At 37.4% G+C, this 25319-nt stretch overlaps 2 protein-coding genes across 3 annotated transcripts in view; one reads left to right on the plus strand and one right to left on the minus strand.

Annotated features, from left to right (window-relative positions):
• ALK (ALK receptor tyrosine kinase) overlaps positions 1–1981 on the plus strand; it is a 325887-nt gene extending 323906 nt beyond the window's left edge. Inside the window, exon 30 of the mRNA XM_067292965.1 lies at positions 1041–1981. The gene's annotated coding sequence lies outside the window, so the exon portion shown is untranslated. The remainder of the gene's footprint in view (positions 1–1040) is intronic.
• A 2436-nt stretch (positions 1982–4417) lies between these two features.
• CLIP4 (CAP-Gly domain containing linker protein family member 4) overlaps positions 4418–25319 on the minus strand; it is a 33941-nt gene continuing 13039 nt past the window's right edge. For both annotated transcript variants that reach the window (XM_067292966.1, XM_013949921.2), the window contains 11 exons: positions 25079–25197; positions 22653–22889; positions 19449–19584; positions 18539–18679; positions 15311–15394; positions 11793–11933; positions 11220–11333; positions 8907–9030; positions 8064–8128; positions 7266–7338; positions 4418–6604 (listed from right to left, as the gene is read on the minus strand). In XM_067292966.1, the coding sequence (XP_067149067.1) occupies positions 6283–6604; positions 7266–7338; positions 8064–8128; positions 8907–9030; positions 11220–11333; positions 11793–11933; positions 15311–15394; positions 18539–18679; positions 19449–19584; positions 22653–22889; positions 25079–25197 (1556 nt within the window). In that variant the 3' untranslated portion in view covers positions 4418–6282. The remainder of the gene's footprint in view (positions 6605–7265; positions 7339–8063; positions 8129–8906; positions 9031–11219; positions 11334–11792; positions 11934–15310; positions 15395–18538; positions 18680–19448; positions 19585–22652; positions 22890–25078; positions 25198–25319) is intronic.

The raw sequence follows: 25319 nt of genomic DNA on the forward strand, positions 1-25319 counted from the left end.
TATTTTCCACAGTGCTGTAAGAGCACATCAGTGGGACAGTGTGAAGAAAACTTTCCCTAATGATGCCTGTTTCCTCTATCACAAAAATAACACTTGACAGGCCAGCACTATTGATTACTATTCCACCTCTGAAGGGCTGAAAGGAACCATGTAACAGTCCCACTTCATTTGCCAGTAGCCATGTGAGGGCTGCAGTTACCACTGCTCTGGGTTGCAGAATTATTAGCAGGAGTCTGTTCAGAGAGGTCGGAAAGAAGCCTATGAAAGTCCTTCCCAAGGACAGGCAAAGTGACATGCAGTGCAGAGGGAAACAATAGAAATTTGGTTTGTGGAAAGTTTCTTATCTCTATCAAAAATCATTTGTGAGCTGGGGTAAAGTTAACAGATTACATTTTAGCGGTGATAGACTCTGTGTGTGTGTGTAAAGAGCTGAGTAATTTGTGCCCCATAGTTGTTAGTAATGAGACTGTCTTACACTGAGTGTGACTTAAATACTATACAACAAAGAAGGTACTTAGAGAATTTGTTTTAGGATTTCTGTTGTAATATCTGAATGCATTAAATGTTCATGTGTCTTACTGTGCTCCCATTTATACTGGGTTCATTCTATCAAATTTCCTTTAGATATATACCAGTAGCAAGAACATTTTTGTCTAGGCATGAACTAGGAATTTTTCATTTCTGTGTCTGGAAAGATGCACCTGTTAAGTTCTGCCTGCTCCAGTGACCAGAAGGAGCTTACGTCACCATGACCTCACCAGACCAAAGCTCCCTGCATGTATGTGAATCCTGAATCCCCTTATTAAACCCCTCCACACTGGGCTTACAGGGATAGCTCCTGGGAGGCTGTAGGAAGGAAAACTGAAGTTACTTTAGCCTTCATACCAATTTTTGTCTAGAGCTTATTTTTAAAAATAATCTTAGTATAATTTATTAAGATTGAAAGCAAATGTCTGACATAGGGAACTTGCTTAAAGACTGTTAATCTATATCATTGGCAATATTTACATTATGTTCTTCTGTATCCTTCTTCACACTAGAGTGGTAAAGCAGGAAGCTGTACGATCTACAGTATGAAAAGCACGAACGGGAAAATCTTGTGCTACCACGCTCAGACTCTGAAAATGGCTTATTTCCATGTGGATGTTACCTGTTTCTTATAGATGTAGGTTTTTCTGATTCTATGCTGATTTGTAAGCTGCTGAAGGTAAAATAGGCTGGGATGCCTGTTTATCTACCTTTCCAGCTGTCCGTTTGTTGTCTTCCTTTTTGCTACTGAACCTTATTTCTCCATCATGTGCCCTGGAGGTATGAAGCGAGGCAAGAAGTTTGGGTTAGTCTGCTTCCTCCTGGAGTGCGGGAAGGAACAGGGGCTGGAGGGGGCTCTGCGGTGGAGAGGGTGGAGGGACAGGCACAGGTTAAAAGCTGGAGGGCAGCAGTCACTGGGCCAAGTCTTTCCCTGTGGCGTGGTATCACTGGCCCGCTGGCATCCCTCCCCGCTGCGTGGTGAAAGGAGGCAGGCCCAGTGTGAGAGCAGCTGCAGCAGTGGACACAGTCGTTTATACAGAGCATGATACAAGAGGTCTGAAATAGGCTATGAAGGATTGAACTTTGCATGTCTGCTCCTGTTACTGAGCCTAGCAGCTTGGCAACAACAACCTTGACATAGGAATAGCATAGAATACAGCCTTTCACAGCTGCAAAGACATCACAAATTGCCCCAAACTTAAACCCATCAGAGGGAAATGTCTAACTTGTCTGCATCTGGCTTCTTTCTGTAACAAAGCTTCATTAGGAATGTCTGTCTCATATACAGCAGCTTATGCAACATTGTCTATAAAGGAAGGGCCTGTGCACTTCAGGGATACTATGAAAAAAAATATTAATATATGGTCATTGAGTATTTTGTATTGAATAGTGTATTTGTATTGTAAACAAGTGTAGTGAACCAAAAGGCATGAAGACAAATAAAATGACTGTTACTGGCTTTGCCTGTGTTGAGTTTTCATTGAAATCTCTGCAATGATTGTACAACGTCAGTTCCCTTCTCTAGAATGTAATAGCAGAGGGAGGCCTGGGTGTGAATTTTTACTTGTTAAAGTTAAAAAAAAGTACCAGGGTACACCTCTATACAAAGGAGTAGCTGTGGTAATAAACTGAGACAGCCGTATTCCTGGCTAGCAGTAGCTAGTTTAAGACTTGTTTACTTTGCAAATGTAGTACCTCCAAGTTTGTGTCTCAGAGAGGAGACGGGTGACTTTGCTTTCTATTAGAAACCACCAAGGCTGGCTTTCACCTAAACGAAACTGAACAGTATGAGAGAACAAAATACATGGTTCAAGAGAGTATTTGGGTGTTTTCATTCCTAAGTAAGTGTATATATTCTAGGACAGCATTTTAATTTGCGCCTGAACATTGACTTTGGGCAGGTCTAATTATAAGCTGTATTTAAAACAGTAGAGTGCCATGATTAAGTCCTGTGACAAACATAGGAAGAGCTAGCTCCTGCCTTGAAATGCTCCCCCCACCCCCGGCCTTGCACCAGTCTTATGCCTTATGGTGCTGCTTTCTCAAGAAATGGTCCTTCAAATTAGGACAGATTTATTTATAAACCGTGTTCTCCTTCACTTGCTCGTCCACATGCTTGTTCCACTGCAGGCTTATTAATGTGCTTTAGTTAGTTAATGAGACTTTTTTTTTCCTGATCAGTGTCCCTGGTGTGGGCATCAAGCAACCACCTCTCCCTCTGTCCTCCCACGCTTCAGTTCCTCCCTGTCATCTTAACTGAAAAAGGAGCTCTCCTGTGGTCTGCTGTGATTCCAGCTAGTCACTGAGCAACCACCATATATTGGTTTGGAGCTACTGTTGGCTAGCATTTTTCAAAATTTCTGTTTTTTCCAGAGTTGTGTGCCTGCAGCAAGGCAGGAAAACAGATGCAAGCTGGAACTTTGCTATGTGGCTTTCATGGACATTGGTCTCAGTTTTCAGCTGATGGGTTCTTCAAAATTTGATTTCTCTATAAACCATGCCATAAATGCTGGACTTGCCACGTATGCAACCCTCAGGTAGCAGAGCTAGCTTGTCAGAGACACTGTGTTCTCTTTTGCAAACCCATAGTGCTGGTCTTGGCTCCCTGAGCCTTAGATCTTGCTGGATGCCAACATTTGAAGGCCCAGGCACCCTGCCCAGGAAAACATAACTCAACATCTGCAGAACTATCACTGAATCCAACCAGACAGAACTCACTAGAAATAAATTCTCCATCCTGGGACTCTTCAAGGAAGCATTCCTCCTCCTGTCACACCTGTGCCCTCACATTTCCAGCCAGTTTCCAACAAAGTTGAAACGCTTCAGTGCTGAGAGCACTGAAGAACTACCTCTCCTGAAACCAGGCCCCAGAGATGTGCTGCAGAAAAAGGTAAAGCCTCCGAGTCTGCACAAGCAGCACAGAACTGCTGGGGACCATTTGTTTATTTATTTATTAAATAAATAATATTTTACTTCTATATTTCATGGGGACTTTGGAGACCTTTGGAGATATGTCTGTCTTTTAACAGGTCTAGGGCTGTGATCCTACAGACCTCAGCACAGCTGGTTTTGCTACCCCATTCAGCACAGCACCTAATTCCAAACTTCAGTGCCAGTTATTTTTCAGAATTTTATGACACGAAGTGTCTACAGCAAGAGTTGGGGAAAAGGATTATGGCAACTTACCTTGGATTTAAGGAAGCACACATCTTCTCACATCACCAACTTGAAGCTATCCATCAGTAATCCTCCTTGGAAGTGGGAGACTGATTTATTTCTCTTTCAGGCTGCATATAGTCACAGGGCTTCCCATTTCCCCACAGAAGATTCTCAGTGCTACCAGAACAACTCTGTACTGATAACAGTCCCACATAACAGCTACAGCGCTATACCCTGATGATAGCCAGAGCTTTCAGGAGCTGTCGGCAGCTAGCTGAAGCTGAAATTGAAGGGCAAAGCGCACTACACCAAAGCTCAGGTAGTATCTGTGCTCTTTCCTCTATCCTTCCATAAAGGCAGGATTCAAAGTCCTGCAGTCATGGCTAGCCCAGGCCCCTGAGACCCCACTTCCAGCTGAACTGGGCACAGCTACGCAGCCTCCTACTGTAGAAAGTGCAGGCGGACACAGGCTTGGAGAAGAAGAGTTACCAGTGGCTTGGAAAATTCTTGGAAAGATGCTGGTCCCCTACATGTTCTTCATCTGTGCAAGACACGCCGCACATCATAAGTGCTGTGATTATAACAATGTATCTCAGCTTGCTGCCTTACTCACACTTATTTCCCCAAGCACCTCCTGAAGAACTCCAGCTGCTCCTCAGGAAAAGCAGTTATATTCATTCCATCTCATGAAATAGAAAAAAAATGAGTGTTTCTAATAATTCTAGTTTAGTTTAATACCCAGACAGGAGGGTGAGGTTGGGATAAACCAGAGAAATATGTTTTACACTTTGTTTGACAGCTGGCAATTCTGCACCATACACCTAAAGATATTAAAAACTTCTGATTTATATATTACAGCTGCTGTTTCACACTCTACCCTATTTACATAATTTGTAAGTAAGAATAAAAATGAGAGTGAGGATGTACATTCTATAATGACCTAATATAAATACTCTTTGACATACTGTTCACCAGAGTTTGATTTTACTAATAACAGCAAGAAACAGATTTTGGACAAAGTAAAATTCAGTACATCACTGAATATCTGCATTTTCAAATATAAAGCATTATTTTCTTTACATTCAAAATTTACAGCTTTTATATTCAATTAAAAACTCCCATAAATTAGAATACAGTCTATCTTAAATACAGCTCAGGAAAAATAGCTACAGTAATATTTAAAATAACGTAACAGCAGAATTCTGTCTAAAAATAGGATATTATGATGTAATTATTTAAAGTGTCACTTACTTCTTTCAAGTAGGTAAAAGCAAGCAGATCATTCAAGAATAAAATGACTGTTCTGGAACATAAAAACACCCTGATAACCTTCAATAAGATACTGTTTACATATGCTGAGTGATTAAAATACATTATATGCTTAAAGTGTGGGCAAAATACTAGTCGTTTTAAAAGGCTGAGATGCAAATAATGTCACATCATCACAATGTGTTATAATGCTGTATCTAAAACTATCCTGAATTTAACATAAGACTCTTACAGGAAATTTACACAGGAAACTCCTCTAAAGGAAACAAAAAGAAACATGTATCACAAACTAATCAAATGTTAATAGCTTGCTTGAAAACCCTGCATATAACCCATACCACTGGCAGGAAGAACCATGCTGTATTTATACAGACTTAATATTTATGATGCAGCTATTATGTATAGTTCCACTCTGGGATTATTTGCATTAAAAACTGTGATACTCATATCCTGCACCACACCAACAAACATATCTTTTAAAATGAGGGAAAACTCTCCAGGAGAGTGCAAAGTGCATTATTTTGAAGAGTGCTTCTAGTACATAGCGCTTTCTACAAATGCCTACAACAAAAAGTGCTTTTTACTATACAGCCTGACATGAAGTATATTTGTGCTTTTTAAAGGCTTTTTATTTAATTGCTGCTGTTCACTAGGATAGCCGCAAATAATAAATACTTTTATTTATCAGCCCTTTTGTCTTCTAGAGGGGAGAATGGGAGGGGGGGAAAAGAGGAGGGATATGAATGATAAAGTGTGGAAGCACTTCACAACCGCTTGGAAAAAAAGCCTTTCTTGTGCTCGCTTATTGCTAGCAACTGGTACTCAAATTGACAAAGTGCCTAGCAAACAGATGAATGTCAGGTATTAGCCACCTCCTCTGTCAAAAGCAGGCAGTGCACCAAGTAGTATCAGTTCATTACTACATGGAAGAAAATCGTTTAAATACTGCATGAATCACAAGCAACTTCAGAGAACATTAGATATACTTGCATTCTCTTATTATTCAAATAACACAGCATCTCAAACCCAAGATGCTTTTGCAATAACCTTCCCAGGCAAGGGCTGTTTCAATAAGAGCAATGGAATAGTGGTTTTGCTGCTTAATGTGACTGAACTTTTTTTTTTTAAAATGTATATGTTTGTGTGTGTGTGTGTGTGTGTGTATATATATATACACACACACACACACACACACACACAAAAAATCATATACACACATGTAAAATGCAAATGCTGGTTCAATAATTTAAAAATAAGTTGGCATTCTAAAATAAGGTTCTTGTGTACTTTAAAAACTTATCTTCCATTGTATTAGCACATTTTGGCTCAGCAAATGTCATCCACAAGTTTTACCCCATTGATCCCACGATAGGTTACTCTACTAGGTCGAACTAAGACCCCATGGTTCAGCTTACAGGTGAAATAGCGCTTTTCCCCCACAGACCCATCATTCTTTCCCTTGGCACTTCTGAGTTCAAGTCCAAGCCATATCCCTGGTGCAAATTCTGTAGGACCAATGTACCTGATTGTACCCATTTCATTGGAGCTGGTTAAAAGAACCTGGGAGCCTTCGTGCAGCTTCACTGGTCCCTCAGTGTTAGCTGTAGCAGTATTACTCCAGCTGCGCCTTAACACAGAGCTCTTAGATCTAGTTTAAAAAAGCAAAAAACAAAAAAGCCTTCTCTGTATAAAACATCCAAGGCAATGCAAATATGTAATTCAGTGAAGTGTGTGAAAAACCCCTCAAATCCCTTAAAAAATGCTTTTGATCTCATGTCGATGGCAAAACACGTAACAACATTAATACACTAGTAAACACAGTAGTCCAAAATACTTGGAAAATCAATTTCCTTTCACTTGCTGCTAGGATCCACAATATTTAGGATAATTGATAGTATTGGTAAATTAAGTAAGTGGTACAAAACATTTTATAGGGTGCTTGAAAGAGTTTAGTCAAACCAACTTGTAATGCATAAGGCTCGGTCAGGATCAAGAGGACAAAGGGAAGTTCTTTAATGAGACTTTCCGAACTTCACCCACAGCTGTGTGAAACCACAAGGATTTAGAGAATATGCATACAGTGATTGAATGACTGGAAAATAATCTTAATGCTTCCTTGAATCCAGGGACTGTGCTCCTAGACAGCACTGAAAAATAATCTATTTCTGTTTAATTTTGGAAGAAAAACAGGAACATATAAAGGTCTACACACTATACAAGCATAAAGATTTTCTTTTCTTCTGAGCCAGAAACAGTAAAGTTAACAGCCAGCCTACCCATACATTTTATTTGTAAGCACACACACTCACCTAACAAAGGAGTTTCTTCTGTTTATCTCTTTTTGTGAAGATGCAGAAGTCGTGCTTAAACTGCGTCTAAAACCTAAGTAAGTGGAAAGGTTAATAAACTGTGTAAAACTTTCAAAAAAAAACAAAAAAAAAACCCACACACCATAGAAAAACCCCATCTGAACTCATATTCTTTATGTTTTCTTTCATGCTGCTTTCACTTCTTTGCGGCACATCCTCCCCTCCTATTGGGAAACTAGGTGATGAAATTTCTCATGAAAATAAGTGTTAGTAACATGTTCAGATTTTCTAAGATGACAGAAATTAGATTAAACAAACAGAACAAGGTTAATTTGAAGCACACCTTCCACAAAAAGTTTAGGGAGGAAAAATTAAAAAATCTACTTCAAGTATCTCAGAAAAGTTTTAGTAGTTCAACATGGATCCCCTTCCCTGCACTGATCCGCTCATCAGTCTGGGCTTAATTTAAGGAACAGATTCAATTTATAGTAAACTACGACTAGAATGCAATATTGTAATATGGGGAGAGTGTCATTTGCTTATGAAAACAGTATTAACTCTGATGTAATTATTTCCGCAAGGACAGAGTTAATAACAACATGGTACTCCACAGTTCTTCCTGCAGAGAGCAACTGCAGGGTCCATTTTTAGAAAGATAACAGCCAGACTATTTGCTGGCATTTGGGTTCTCTCAAAACCTCCTGCACTTTCAGAGAAGGTTTTTTTGTGCTGTGGTTTCTGGCTGTAGAATGGTCTGTAGGCTACATAGGCCAAATCACAAGCGTCTTACACTCCTACCTGGAAAACTGTGATTTAGTTTATTCAACGAAGTTTCTGTGAGAGAATCCAGAGAACCTGTTAATCTGAAGAACAATAATACAGCAGCAGTTTAGAAGAAGTCATTTCAACTTAACTTTTAATAAAGCTACTGCTGGAATCCTTTGTAGATTAAGTTGAGGTTCTTTCTCTTCTCCCTCCACCCCCAAAAGACATAACATTTAATTGTAATCAATCAGGTTGGTATAAAACAGATGCCTATAACAACACATTTCATTTAAGTTACTAAAGAAAGCAACAAAGCATGTGCAATTTGGAGGCAAAGATCTCTGACAGTTCATTGAGCTAGAAACTTCAGGGAAAGGTAAGAAAGAATATGTCTGGTAGAGTAACTGGATACAAATATGGGAGGAAAGAGCACAGTACTGCTTTTGATGTTCCTCCAGAAACCTAACAAAGGGACTACGAACAAACTCAGTGGATGCTTTGGATCCTCTGTGCAGTAAGCAGGAATGAGAATAGTACTTCCAGTCATGTCCAAGGGCAACTTTCTTTTATAGTTGAATTTTGCTCACAGCCTCAGGATTGGGTCATGAATGTGAAGTTTAATGAACACAGACTCTTAGAAACATAGGCCCTGGAATAAAAATACTTGAAGTGGCTGCAACAGAAACGGGGAGCTATATTTCCAATTTACACTCTTGTTTTCAAAAAGCCGGTCTAAAACCAACAGGATCTATAAACCTCCATCAGCAACATAAGAAAGGTATTACTCCCATATGTGCTGCAAAACTTTGTTTCCCACTGGAAATGTACTAAGAAAGTGTTTGGCAACGCAAAGATTAAAACTGTTCCAGTGCTCACCTCTGTACACGAGATGGTGGTGCAAATATACCATATCTAGGAAGACAACTGAAGTACTGAACGCCTCCCACTGAACCATCATTCTTACCATGAGGTTTGTCCAATTCAATGCCACACCAGAATCCTGCAAGATTTAAAATAGTAAAATTGTGGGGTGGGTGGGTTTTTTTTTTTAATAAAATACAGGCTTTACTTTACCTAGACAGTCGGCACTCACTCACATCAAGGAAAACAGTTTCTAACATATAATATTTATAATATTATAAAATAACTGTGCTAAATTTATATATCAGAATAAATCTAAAGATAATTAGCATTTTTATATATGTATAAATGTTTAAAAGTAATGTTATTTTAATTAATACAGAAAAGTTAAAACCTTTGATGTTCATCTTGAAGCTGAATGGAATGTTACTGAATGTAACAGTGGCTATTTGACAAAAAGGAAATATGAACGAACAGTAACGGTGGTTCAAGTTTCCCCTCTTCAGTCCTCTGACCCCATGGTTTATGCCTCATCTGAGATCATCAACACTTTTCTCCATCCAGCAAATAATAATGAATACAATTTGCAAGGGTGATTATACGATATTGAGAGAAGGGTGTAAGAATCAGAACTGGGCGACCGTTCATCTCATACAGAACACTGAATAGGCATCAAGATGTTAATAAGTTTGATCATTCATAATCTGTGATAAATGTGAGCTAATTATGTAAAGGTGCTAAATTTCATACTCCATTAGTAGTCCTTATGCTATCCATCCCCAAAAGATTCAAAATTTAATTCAAGTCACTTGGTACTAAGGCAGTGGATATAATGGTAATACTAATTTTCAGCTCAAGAAACTCAAGAACGCCAACTTACTAATTAGAAGGGTTCAGTATGTCAGAAGTTCTCCCTTTCCTGTTTTCAGAATTAAAGATCTGCATTGCAGCAAAATGAATAGGAGATAAAGTTTTGGCAACTTCCCAGAGCTTTGATGCATTTTAAAATAGCAATACTTAAAAATGCTACTGTTACATTTTCCATAAATTACTGTTTTTGCAAATGGTGAAGAGTTGCAGCCTTTCCATTCTCACTTCTTAAAATACCATGATTTTCCTAAAAAAAAAATTCCTTCTCTAATTTGAGGGTGAAAGGGAGGAGACTTAAACCATCAAATAGCTTACTGATTTTACACTTGCTATAATAGAAAAACAGTCCTTTTCTCACTGTTCACTTAGTAAGCAACAACATGAAGGAAAGGCTGATCATGTGTAAGTGTAGAATTAGATTACAGGAGTATCTTAAGCAAGGACTGCCTAAAACGAGATTGTGGAAATGGGAAGAGTGAAATATATATATATATATATATATATATATATATATATATATATATATCTTGTACTGCAATCTTGCACTCTAACTTAACATTTTTTTTAAATATTGATGCCACCAAGTGTCAAGACAGGGTATTGCCACTTACATACCAATCAAGCAGATTTTATTTAAATTAGATTCAGTGCAAAAATGCTCATCATCTTACCCAACACCAGTACTTACCAACTGCTTTTGCATTAATCTTGCAATTATAAGATTATAGGTAAGAATAGAAAACACACTGAAGTAATTTGGTTAGAAAGAATGAGTATTCAGAAATTACAGTTTCTGTAATTTAGAACAACTCACTTCTGTTTGAAGACACCTGGATTCACTACAATGTGTTTTTTTAGCAATGGGGGGTGAAGGAGGAGAAGTATGAGAAAGAGGAGTTTGGGGGTGTTTCTGAGATACTCATAACTTTTCATCTGTCCTGGGACCTAAACGTTTGTCAGTCTGAAATCAGTTAAGACTGAAATGTTCAATTACCCTCTTAAAGAAACCAACAGGATAAAAATGAGACAGATATATGATATGGTAGAGCACCAAAACTGCAAGAGATAAGCTGAGTCAAAAAAGCTGCAGATGAAAGTTAGGAAGTAAAGGCATGTGATCTCAATAAACTACACATCACTTTGGAGACTAAACTGAGGATTTTCAGAAAACTTTGTAACAATACCTACAATTTTAACATCAAAATATTTTTCCTAATTGAACGACATAAATGGACAAGTAAAAGTCACATTTTAAATCATTACTTTTTCTTTGCTGTTTTGCATTAAAGTAAAAAAAATAGTTAATGAAACAAAGGAGAGAGAGAGAACTTCAGCACAAACCAGTAGAGCTTCTTTGGAGGGAGTGAGGAAAAAGATGGTGTTCTCGTAGTGTTCATGTCCTCACGTGCAAGTTATTCAATACTGATTCTACAACATAGGCAAAGAGTGTGCAACTACCTGGTGCAAATTTTGTCGTCCCATAGAATCTAACAGTGCCTGTTCTCTGTCCTACCACCAGTACTCTGTCTCCAGGCTGAATTTCTCTCTCATCACAAGGGTTTTTCCTCGTAGCTGGAGAAGAACAAGATCTCAAATTAGTGAAATTATATCTTTAAAATTCAAAAAGGTCTTAATAGTTAGGGAGCCAACTGACTGGTCAAATAGAGTATCTACCTTTGACATAGTGCACCTTTAACACGTGGCAACATGCCACGCATTAGGCTTAGACAAAGAATTGCTTTGCTTCAGCATGTAAGTTGTGGACTACAGCCTTTTCTCTGCAGTTGAAAGGTATGGTGACAGACTATAACAACATTTTTCTGCTTCAAGATGTTCTAAAAAACTTATTAAAAAGTTAGAAAACTTAAGTTTATGGATTAACTACTTTGCAAGTGCCTTTTTTGAACTATCTCAAATTCTGAAACAACACAAGTAGTTTGTGTACATAAGTATTCAATATGAATACATAAGTATTCAATACAACAGTAAACTTCCACCTGTGAAAATACACCTTGATAAAACAAACAATACCAGCACTAATTTTAGATGAGGCAGAAATGGCTCTAATCACTGCCCTTTTATTGCTGCTAGTTGAGTTCCGTTTTTTGGAATAGTTCTGTTTGCCTTCTAAGGAGGTAGTAGAAGAGGAAGAGCTGCTGGATCCAAGAAAAGCTGAAAGACATAAATGGAAATAGTCTTTCAGAGATCATATTCAGGAAAGAACAAATTAAGCAGAAGGGAAAGCTTCTGTAAGGAACTTATCTGTTCTTTCTAGTGGGTAGGATACAAAGTAAAGGGCCAAAAAATTGGAGGTTTTTTAAGGAGTAGTTTACACAAACATCGGTCAAGAATGACATAGGTACACCTGACCCTGCCTCAGGAATAAGGTGATAGCTTGGGGCTTTTAGAGACTTCTTCCAGAATTATTTCTGTTATTCTATAAAAGTTTTTGTAAACAGTCCCAAGCATATTTGTTAAAATACGGGAGTTTTAATAATAAGAGATCTTACCACCTCTCTTTCAGCAGCCACCTTATTAAAAATTTGATGAGAAATGGAAGGAAGGTGATAATATGTGAGTGAATTATTGTGTGGATGAAAGTCTACCATATTCCATTACATACACTATTAATATTAAAATCTGTCCCACAAAATAAGAATGGGAAATACATCACTTTTAACTCCATTTGCAAACCCTGATGTCTAAGCTGTCCAGTAAGACTTATGCCCAGCTTTCCTCCTTCCTTTTCAAGTCTCTTCTCAATTCCCTCTCTTCCCTACCCTTTCGCCCAAAATAAGGCAAGGCGCAGGAAGACAAGTTATGTACTTTACCTCAGTTTCTCAATGTGAAAAATTAAGATAGTGTTATTTATGAGACTTCCCAGAATGCTGAGAGGTTTAATTCATTAGTTTTTGCAAAGCACCTTGAGATTGGGTTAGTGATAAGAGGAGTTCAATATTAATATAATTTAATCCTTCAATCTGGCAAAAAAGTAAAGAATGGCAAAGAGGCTGCAGGTCATAGCAAAAACTTAGGTACTGGAGGTAGAGAACAAAAATCTGAAGACTCTAAAATTAAGATACTGGCTGCAGCTATGTTACAACAAAGAAAATGCAGACTACTAAATGAATGGTGGCTGAATAGGCAAAATTCAATTCCAAGTCCAAGGCGTAAAAATACATGGGTGTGTGCAGGCATGAACTAGAACTCTGTATTTGGAAGTCAGATTAGATAGATTCATTAGAGGTCACACCACCTAGCATCTTTACATGAACTCAACAAAAATTACTGGTACAGCTATAGAGAAAATGAAGCCTGTCATGGACATGCTTCATTTATGGGAAATCCTGGGCGGGAGGGGAAGGAAGAGCAGAAGGGACCTCAGCAGGTCCCATATAATCCATTCTTCTGCCATCAGGCAAAAACAACAATTGTTTGATCACTCCTCACAGATGAGCGTTTGACCTGTTCTTAAAAACCTCGCATCAGGAAGATCTTAGGACTCTCCTAGCAGTGTATTTCATCACATAATTATCTATACTGTTACATGTTTTTTCCCCAATATAAAATCTAAATTACTGCAGTTTTAGCTCAAATTTCTTGCCTTACCCTCTTTACACATGCAGAATAGATTATACCTTTCCTTGTATTTCAAAGCTTCCTGTTTAATCCCTCAGTCTTCTGTCCTTTTAACCACACAATGACAAATTCCCTTAGTCTTTTCTCATAAGTCATGTTTTTTATATCTCTAATTATTGTGGTGTCTTCTCTGAATTCTCTCCAGTTGGTTCACGTTTTTCTGAAATGCAACGCCTAAACTAGACACAGAGCTTTAGCTAAGGCATCAACTGTGCCAAGTAAAGCATCCAGGTTACTTCATATATCTCATGGCTGATGCTCCTTTTTATACGTTCCCATATGTTTCCCCTTTTTGCAACAGTATGACACTGATGACACTGATGACTCATTTTTACCTCATTTACCTTTTACCTTACTCAATAAGCCCAGATCCGTGCCTACAAAACTATTACCCAGCACATCATTCCCTGTGGAACTGATTGTTCCTGCCTTGCTACAGAACTGTGCAGTTGTCCTTATTCCTCTGCATCATTTTCCCCCCAGAAAATTTCTTCCAATTTGTCAAGGTTGCTATTTTTTTTTTAATATTAATCCTCTCAATTATCTACCAGGCATCACCTGCATATTTAGTGGCCAGACTCTCCATTCCCAGTGTCTTAACTGTTGATCAAAAAATTACCAGCCTCAGCACAAACTCCAGGAAAACCCTGAGCTGAAATAGCCTTCCAGTTTGACAAAGAACTACTGATAGCTACTTTCCAAGTTGGATTTCCCAACAGTTCTGCACTCACCTTACAGCAGTATCATCTAAACCACTAAATCCCAAAATAAGGCTTACATTCACATCATTTACAGCCTGCAAAGCCTTTGGAGTCCTTTTAATTGTGTCTATCATATTGTATCTATCAAACTAAGACACTGCACTGCAAATTAATTTCATTATGTGACCAGCAGCCTGAAGACCAAGCCTTTAAGTGCCCTCCAGGAACAATGCAGTAGAAACCTCTGTCTGCACAAGAAGTATTTTAGTTCACTTCTGAAGAAGTGTCATGTAAGACAGTGCTTGAATATCTTACCCTGCACTCTTCCCCAGTCTCCTCCTCACAACTGTTCACTGACCAAGGATATAAAAAGATGTTTTTCTTCAAAAAGAGACTATTTAAAGTCATACTTGAAATTATTTCAGGAAAATACTGCTTTTACAAACACTTGCAAGATGATTTTATAGAGGAAACCTCAAAATAGACCTGATTTTTACACTATGTTAAAGACATCCCTGAAAGTCAAGTCCCTTTATGTCTTAAGTATAGCACACAAAAACTGATGCAGCAGAAGTCACTATCCAATTCTGAAACTAGATAATTACAGAGAATGATTCATATTTAAAAGCAGGTTTAAAAAAAGCTAGAATTTCTTTTTTTATATTTGGAGCTTGTTACTATGAGTCTTACATGATACAATGCCAAGATTGTTAAGTGCTGTTAGATCATAATACTTTATTATACAAAGCTCAAACATGCAAGTAGCAGGAGAGGATAGAAATTCCAACACAACACATACATAGTTCTCCATCAAAATACGTGCAGCAATGATACAGGGCAAAAGGTCTCTCTCAGAAACACACGAAGGTGAGACCCTCTGTATGATCCTAAGAAGGCAGACCCTCTGTAAAAACATCTACTACAAGATAGCTTTCGGCTTTAGGGGCTTGTCTTTATTATTGCCCATGTATTTGTATAGAGGTTATTACCAAGGCAATATAGCATGCCAAATGTCCACACAAATTACTCTTGCTCCTAACTAAACTAATGGTATGCTATGGACTCATGTGCTTGGAACTTGAATACAGGCAAGCAACTGTTTTTATATCATAGATGCAGAGCTTTCAAGGAGGGAAGACAGCAATAGTACTCCCTCTGCCCTACCCAAAATTTTGCACAAGATGTTAAAAAAATAAAATGAATAGCTACCTTCTTTTGCAGGTACAGTTTTTACCCTGTCCGCAGTCATAAAGGTGGTTTCAGAACCACTGTCTTTTTTTAGTGCAGTTAGGCCTAGAATAAAAAATATAGAAAGACGATTAAATATACATGTCCTGACAATGAACAATAGAAGTCATGTATGAAAACAATTTGACAGATTTGTAAATTACTGAATAAATCAAGTCATTTCCATCTCATCCTTTCAATTTCACTATGCTTCACACATGACAGATGATTGTAATCTTTAGAAAAGGCAGTAACATGTATTAGTTTATATAACAGTATAGTACAGCAGGGACTCCTACTTGTAGTTTTTACTCATTGAGTAAAACTACTTATCTCATGAGGACATCACTGGCAAACCACAGCCGTTGTATTTGGATTCTCTCCCTCCTTCTCTTCACCCATTTCCTATGATGATGCCTGTGTGCACTCACACTCACAGAACCTAGGACATTGGATTGTAACTGCAACGTTTCTTAGACTCTACATAAGTGGGTAAAACAATACGTCAGATTTGTTCTAACAGACCAGCAAAGGTTAAAACCATTGACAACTTAAAATGGTCCAAAAGATCTTGCCAAACTATAAAAAAAGTTATTTGCCAAATATTAATGTTTATATTGAAGTAGTTTAAGTTAAATCTTTCAAACATTTACATTTATTATGTACACAATACACAAAAATACTTTTACTACTTGAAGTATACCATTCACTAGCCTTAATTCCATAATTTCTGCATTAAAGATTACATATGAAATCAAAGTTTTGAGATCAAATCTTTATTCAGGCTAATGAAGTATGCCAATAGCAATTTTAAGTAAAAATATGATATGCATATGAACTAATACTGCCACCTAAGTTATAATTCATAAACAGTCATTTTGCATTACTAACCATTTTCTACCTAACTCAACAAAGAACAAACTTATCTATGACTTCCCCCTGCCCATTATGAAAAAAAACACTTTTTATTTAACTATATCTCTCAGCTTAATTCAGCTACAGAAAGTAAATAAAAAACTAGTTTGCAAGTGTATTCTATTTTCAAAAGATTTTATATTTCATTCATTGACGCATCAGATCAAAAAAGTAGTGTTCAGGACTGATAACACATTTCTCACTTTGATCACAGTAATCCTTTTTCTAAAAACCTGAAAACAAACTATCATCATCAATTGAATCTGATGGATTATTCAAATCCAGTAGAAACAGATCAAATTTTAAAATCTCTATACAGTATCATAAGCAAATTTTACTTTGTAGTTTATAATCATATCTACAAAAAGTGTATTAATTATTTTTCTTGGATCATTACAAACCAGTGTACTGCAGAAATGAAGTTTAAAGGAAAGAAGAAGTTTAATCTGGTGACGCATATAAACACTGAGAAACAAAATTTTGCTTTATCCTCCCACTGCAGCCAGTGAATCAGCCTGGCACATTAACTCTAATGGGCCTTTCAGCACAAGAACATCTTACAAATGGCAGCTTGAAGATAACTGGGTTTGGACGTAAGCTCTGTTGGATAGATGATGCATAACTCGCTCTGATTTTTACCTAAAACAAGTATCAAATGTTTTAAATTTACAAAGACAGTCGTGCGCCTTTGTGACAGAAAAGGTGGTTTATCATTGAACTATCCTGAACACACTGTCTGCGACAATGGAAACACTCCTTTCCATTAGTTTAACAATTTCTATACAGTTCACAATAAACTGGATCAAACACTGAAAATATTTAACAGAAAAATCAGTTTAGATCTGCTCCTGAGCAGCACTGCGAACAAGCTAATTATTCTGAGAAGCATTTTTTGCAGGACATTGGTTTATAAATAGCTCAACTCTTGCGCTATTTGTAAATACACAATTAAGGCTTACTTCTCTCTCAATCTATATAGCGAAGAGTTACATAAATCCCCCAAAATGTTGCCAAAATGTATTATGCACCTCTTCTGCCGGCCTGTCACGTTATTTCTTTATGTTGCATATTGCTGGTAAAGAGTGGAACGTTTTAGGGCACTTAAGCAAACTTGTTGAGAATGCATATATATCCTTTCATCCCTTAAGCTGTGCTGCCTTAGTATGAGTCATCAAAGCAGGATTCAAAACGCAAAATGAATGCTAATGTAATATATTTAATGACATTATTATTTAGCCAGCCAGACACAGGGCCAAATGATGCATGGTGGGCACTGTACACGCACACAGCAGGAAAGAGTCAATACTCCAAACACCTTACAATCTGAACAGATGAGAAAAGATGCATCATTCTTACTAGGCAAGCAGGGAACTAATAAACAGAAGGATTTAGTAATTTGAATAAATTACTAAGAGGCTGAAACAGAGCCAGGGATTGAGCCTACAACTCCAATCAGTAGACTGAGACCTTATTACAAGGACATCTGTTTTCTTCTAATTTGCCTCTGATTTCACTCAGATAAATTGATTAGCAGATAGAACACAATCGATCAAATAGCTCCTTGGTTATTTTGCCAGAAAATAAATTTAATTTAATCATTTTCTATACAGAAAGTTATATACAGGTAAATGTGCACATTTTCACTGATCTCAGTGAGATCTTTCAAGTTACTCAGGAAGATCTTAATAAATGAAACCACAGTTTTAGACATTTGACTGATATCACAGCCAGTCAGAAATGACTTTAAAGGGTTGAGAACAAATGCTGCAGTGAACTTTTTTCATACAGTATATAAAGACCCCTCACAGTATATCAAATCACCATAATTAACATCTCAGAACAAGCTGACAGTTTCCCTGGCTCAGCTTCACTATGGCTGAGACTCAGAGCATCATAATTTTAGCAGAACTGGTCAAAGGTTTGTTTGACCATGTACCTGACCTGAGCAGAGTTACCTGCTTATGCAGAGTTACTGAGGAAGACAGAAACGGGCATAGCATACCCATCTTGTAAAGCAAGTAACATAAAACAGAAAATTCAGACTGTAATTGTGCGAGGAGGCTGCTCCTGTGAAGCACTAAACAACTATACACAACATCCTAGCAGTAACAATTTAAAGGTTAGTTGACTTCCATTAATGAGAACATTTAGTTACTAAATATCTTATTACCTTCTCATACCAAGCGATGAACTAATTCCAAGCAAGTATTTTAATGCCAAGATTTACAGGACTGGTGCTAATTCTTGAAGATGAGTATCTCTCTATCCTGTCTCAACATTCAAGAAAATACTCACCAGAATTCACTTTGGAAGTTACGTGTGTCACATCTATTTTCTTGGATTTAACCAAAGGTGAAGACCGCATGGAAGAACTTCGTACTGAGCTTTTTTTGTGATCGGAAGCCTTGCTTATTTTAGAAAGAGGTGCAAAAATACCTGGAGAGAAAATTGTATGTGCCAGAAAAGAACCAGGGACAATATTAACATGACAAAACTTTGGCTACTATCTCTTAGATCAATTAATCTAGGTATTTTTTCTAGCCATGACCATAGTTGTTGTGCTGCCAAAGCACCTGTAATGTAGCTCAAACTGAGCAGTGAAACCAAAAGGTATATGAAGCAACTGGACCAAAGCAATTCAGAAAGTCAGTAAAACTATCTATTAAAATCTCCTTTTTATCCCAAAGGTAGCATTCAGTCTCCACTGTTACAAAACACAAGATCTTGTGTATTACGAGTGTTAATGAAATATCAATAAAAATAATGTATACATCTGAATTTTATAAACCAAAGACAACCAGATGAAATTCTTTGAGGCTCAAGCTGGAAGTTAAAAAGCAACTACATACATGAATCTCTCTTAAAAAAGAAGGCAAAGCAAGTAAAGAAACATTGCGATTACTGTTACAACAAAAACATACAGCTTCAACGACACAGACAGAAAAACAGGAAGGGTTATTATCTCAGTTTCAAGGAATTACCAGAAATTGTGGCTGGTTGGTTGGCTTGTTTTTTTGTAAACAGCCAAAAAATTAGGAATAGTTAAAAGAATCAATAAAACAAACTAAACACTACAAAGAAAAGCATCAGAATTAGTTATCTGTACTTATTCTTCCAAAGGGGTCATATCTTCTCATACACATTTTTCAAAATTCAGGTGATGATAAAAAAAATGTAAAACTTCTAAAAAATATAAAGATTATACCGCGTTTTGGTGCACACTTGAAGTACTGGACTTTTCCAACACTTCCATTGTTCTTTCCTTCTGGTTCATCCAGTTCTATGCCAGCCCACTGGCCACTGGCAAATTCAGTTGTGCCACAAAATCTTAATGTACCAACCTAAAGCGAAAAGCATCAATGTAGAACAACTTTGTTAAACAAGTATTGCTCACAAGAACGTAGCATAGATTATGAGGAAGACAACAAGTCACCTCCAAACTTTTGATCAAAACAGAAAGAGAAATGCAAATATAACAATCTCCTGATTACCGACCTTCCTTCCTTTCAATGCATTTGCTAATGCATTTTCCAAGACATACTAGTGCTTCTGTGTAAATTTTATATTGAACAAAAGCAGTGCTTATTGACAGCTCTCCTAACAGACAAGAATTAGACAGTAAGCACCATTGCACAATACAACTCCAAATCAGCAAGGTGCAGCAGTATATATATGCCTAACCTGAAGTTTTATTTTCACTGTCTTCCATAAAAATACTTAGGGAAACATGACTTAACATCTTGCTGAACTGGAGATTCCATAGAAATACTAGATTTAAAATTCTGTAAATATATTTATAAACACACACACACGCACGCACGCACACACAGAGCACAGAGGTTAAAGAGTAAGCACTGCCTTCAGGGAAGATTTATGAAACTTTTTCAATGAAAACCTTAAGTCTTTTACTCCCTCCTTATGATTAAACAAAATTTAAAAATACAATAAATGTTTTATATATTTTGTTGCTGTTTTAATATATATTATGTAGACTCTGAACAGATAAGTAAATCAAGAAAATCAAGACAGACCAGTCTTGCTGGTGGACCTCAGTCTCCACAAACATACATTACAAGCTCACACACTTCAACCAAATGTAGGAGAAATAACTAACAGAGATGCATTTAAAATTGATTTAAATTAACTTTTTTATCTGATTTTTAAATTAGTTTTACTAACAAAAGCTTTTCATCTTTCAGTTGCTCAATTTTCACTATCTCATGTGGCCTTAATATTATTAGTTCATTTTTTTACTATGATTTTACTGTCTAATCCAGCCTTTGGAAAAAGAATAAGCAGAGAGAAAACATTTTTTTGTTTAGTACAAAACCTTTCAGCTATGCTTTCTTAATGTTCTCTAAAGAAAAAACATGACCCAGAGCCTACTTTTCTTTTACTCTGAAGATCTCCTTTAAGCTTACTTGTTACAGGCAGGTATGTCTATACCCAGGCTTTTTGGCTACCAAGCCACAGATGGAAATCAGCCTGCGGAGGCTAGGCCAAGTGGCCCACCAGATTGCTCTGCACTCCAGGCACCAGCCAAAGAGCACTTCCTGAGCAAAGGGAATGGACCAGCAGACACCTTCAACTGGAGGAGCAGACAGTAAAGCTGGGGCTCCAAACTCCCCTGCTCCTTTCTTTCAAAAGTTGCTACAATCCCCTATCATGTCACATCTAGGACACGGGAAGTATGGTAGAAACCAGAGAAAAGAGTTTTCTCCCAGCTACTGGCTTCCCTGCAACCTCATTTCACTGAGTCTCCATTCAGATAACATATAATCTAGCATAGTAGGAGCAGCTGAAGCTGAGCGACCCCAAATCACGTACATACACACCCCTGCTTATATAGTTTTCTACCCTATAAAACAACTAGAATGACAGCTGAAGTAGGAATCGGGAGAGGAAAGTACTACCCAACTCCATTTTCCCTCCAGCATCTACTATGCTTGGCTCTCATTCCAGCTGCCTTAAGGCTGTATGTCAGGAGACTGCAGAAGCAGGAAAGAGAATAGGGATCCATAAACCCTGCTCAGCGCTGCTGTTCCAGTGCCCTCCTTCTAGTTTCTGTATTCTCCAGAAGCAGGAAGTGATCCAAGGTGAAGAACTGGGTACCATTTTGATCATCCTGCTCTCACATTTGCTCCACCCTGCACACATCTATGGGTGTGAATGGGGAGGAGGAAACACTGGTATAGCATATTCTCAAAAAAAAAAAAAGTCACCAAACCCACAAAACTTCACTAACACACAGCAAGCACATGAAAGTACAGAGATACTAAAGGCTCTTTCTTGGAGGAAAAATACACAAAAGTACTTCTCCTTCTTGCTATAAGGCCTTTATTAACTTGTAGCTACATTATTATCAGCTCCCCTTGCTTTCATTGTGCAATGGTTTTCTGTAAATGAAATTTCCATGGACATGTTACTGTCTTTATAGAACAAGCAGTTTTCTGTACATATTCCAGTTTGCCTTCTGCATAGCTAGTGATTGCTTCCCTTTTCCTGACCCTATTTAAAGAATACACCAAATGACAATACATAATGGAGGCTGCTTTGGACTCTCGGTGGAGTTCACTTTAATTGCAGTAAGTACAAACCTGAAGTTATATTAGAAAAAAATGCTTAAAGGTACACATTGCTACTCAAACATAAAATTTTGCTTGCAAATGCCTTCGATACTTGCCAGCAATATATCTGAAATCTTCAAGAAAAAAAAATACTAGCACTCTTAATCATTTCAAAGTCATGCTTTTAAAGCAAATAAAAGGTGTGAATACTAACTGTAATAATACCAGTGTGACATTTTTCAAATACATTTTTTTAAATATGCATTAGCAAGTTAGCTTCTTAAAAGCTATTCAAATTTTGAGCTAGACCCATATTAATACTTCTGCAGAACCATATAACAATCCCTTTGGCACAGTGCTGCTTCAAAGATTTTAGCTGCATTGCACCAGTGAAATTGGGTTACTACAGGCTAAGCAGGATTAAGTTTTCTCTTTTACTGCCTTCTGGAACTAACAAGGGTAATTCACGAAGGCATCCTTGTAACGTCGAAAGCTGGGCAACTCACAAGGTGATCTGTAAATTTTACCATCATTTTGGAGTGACACCCAAAATGTTAATAAAAACTAAGCCATGCTTACATATTGTAATAGGCTGTTAAAAAACTATTTGCAGAACAAAATGCAAACCTTAGCTGCCAAAACAGCTTTTGATAGTAGTGAAAGACTTTAACACATAACCATTCCTACTATAAGGCTTTCTGTAACCAGATCCTTACTGCCCTCCAGAGTTCATACCCTCCAGAAAGTGTTTTAGACCTTCAAATTTTAAATATGTTTCCAAAGAGTCAAATAAATTTACTGTCCACAAATTTATGAGGGTAGCATCAATTTACTCATCATACCTTCTGTCCTGCAATAATAACGCGATCTCCCAGTTTCAGGCCAAGCGATAAAAGCATGGCCTTGCCTGTGATATGATCATAGTTTGGAATCATGGCTTTGGAGATGTCACATGAGAGAGGCACTGCATCCAGCAATATCTGTTTGATTTCTTTTGCACTGGCTGCTGCATCTGCCATTTCCAGTGGCATATCTACTGGATCAGGAACCACATCGGCTGGAATCTGCCCTTTGTCATTCTGTAGAAATGTAACACAGGACAGGATTTAATGCTGTGAAAATATAAACCTGATTAGGCAAAAAAATAGCAGTTTATGACGTTTTAAATCATCTTCATTGGATATTTTCCATAGAATATAAACAAGTATAAAAACTTGTTTTCAAATATGGGTGCCAAATATTAGACATATAAACATCTACAGCATCTTAATTTCAAAAGTGCTAAGTCCTCAACATTTTTAATCTTAAGAACATCATTAGTATGCAGGACACATTAGAAAAAGAAGTTTATATCTGTGTACCTGAACACAGATTCAGAAAAGTAAGAAAGAATTCTAGTCTCTAATACCAATTTAAAAAGTAGTGTTAACACTTCCCAAAGAATTTACCTTTCCCCAGTGCATAGTTTAAGCTTTGGTGAGGCTTATTCCAAATGTAAGATACACTTTCATTAATACATATAGCATCTATAGAATATACAAATAAAGATGGTGTCTCAAATAAATACTTGAATAAAGTTGTTCATGTTTATTTAGATACAGGCTATGCCATGAGAATGAATTCCATGAGGACAAAGAGTCCTTAGTTTCCAAACTCTTCCCCTTCCCACAGAGCAGTAACTGCAGTGCCCCATACATCCCACGTGACGCTTGCCTGAGGCCAGAGGCAGCAGAGCTCTGGCTGGTTGGGGGTTAAGCCTAACTCAAGTGCCATAAATACACTGTTTGGCTGTCCAGCTGCTACAATGGAAAGTTCTACTTACACTTTCACTGGTGAAAGCCTTAGTAAAGATCTTTTGCCATCTTCCAATTTTTACAAAGTTTGAGGAAACATAATTATCTCAAACTCTTCCAAATTTGTCTGAACTGCCCCATTGTATTTGGAAATTGCTGGGTGCTCAAAAAGAAGAGCAAATGACAGACAACATGATAATATACATTTCTTTTTACTTAAAAATAGACCTTTTCTGGGCCCCCTATAAAATCTCCCTGTGTCAGTCCTGGAAAATTATAATCCTGATTCAGCACTTTTACGCTGCTGTCCTCAAATAAGCAAACTATATACTCTGCCTCTGGTCAGAGTTTTATCGCAGTATTGAAGATTTAAACACCTACCATTCTTTACAAATCTACAGCCATTCTGTAAGCAAAAGGACAGCCTCATTTAAGTCAGTGTACCTTAAAAATAGGATATGGCTGGGTTAAGGTTGGGTGGGGTGTTTGTTATGGAGTTTGCAATCATCACAGCAGCTATGGTTTGTGTCAGACCAGTCCTGCAATCCAGTTCACCAGGTGCCCTGCAAACCTTAGGGTCAACACAAGGTAGGGGGCAGAGCAGAGGCAAGAAAAAACAGGCAAGAGTGGGCAGCGGTACAGGATTGCTTTTTTCAATGCTTTATGCCACATCAGAATGTCTATGGAATCACAGTGCAGTATTTCCTGTAACAACAGACTCTTAAAAATACAGGTGCCATACAGTTTGAAACATGCACATGAACACATCCTAATGGGGCAAGGATGACAAACAGGATTTTCAAAGAAGTCTTCACCGAATAGCATGCAGAAGTGGCTGAAACATGATGTTCCAGAAGATTTCACTTCATCGCTGGTACATAAAGTAAGAACTTTTAAGTACCATGAAAGCAGTTATAATTTCTCATTAAAAAGATTGAATTTGAAATGGAGAATTGAAATACTGCCTACACTACAAAAATCAAACAAGATTTGTGACTAGACACAAATAGCAGCATCTTACACTACAACTCAGGCCCACTATTTGGTTAGTAAGCGGAGCAGTTAATGTTTCTTCATTATCGGTTATTCACACTAAGACTGAGATTACTACTGCATTTCTGGAGGTCAAAGACTGCACTCCTGTATTTCTGAAAGGTCCAGCTCTGTGTTGCAAGACACAAAGGAGTATTAACAATTGAAAGTTCAGGCAACAAATGAAAGAGCATCTTGACAGCTATTTAAATTAATTAGCTGGACCATGACATAGAAATACAAACTTTAACACAAAAATATGACACAGCAGACAAAATCATCCACTACAAATTACAAATAATTTTTTGGAGGCACTCTGCATAACACATTTTTAGCTAACTAAAACCCTGAACAGAGTGTTCCACTCTTCCAGTTGTTCTTTCCCAGATAATTAAACCAATTAATTATTAGCCTTTTGCTGTATCTGCAGTCTAACACCTTACCCTAAAGGCAGGATTTGCTCCATGTTCCAGTAAACACTTGACAGATCCTGTACATAGGTTAAATGCAGCAATATGCAAAGCTGTTCCAAAATCAAAGTCACTGCAGGTGGCATCCACATCTGCAATTAAACATCATATGTGAGGGATGTAAGTCTGTTACTTGAAAGTTTCATGCTACTTATTCCTTCACAGGACATTTATGTTTATATTTTCTGTTAATGTATATACAGAGGCACCATTA

The sequence above is a fragment of the Apteryx mantelli genome, chromosome 3 (assembly GCF_036417845.1).
Source record: "Apteryx mantelli isolate bAptMan1 chromosome 3, bAptMan1.hap1, whole genome shotgun sequence".
Classification (NCBI taxonomy): domain Eukaryota; kingdom Metazoa; phylum Chordata; class Aves; order Apterygiformes; family Apterygidae; genus Apteryx; species Apteryx mantelli.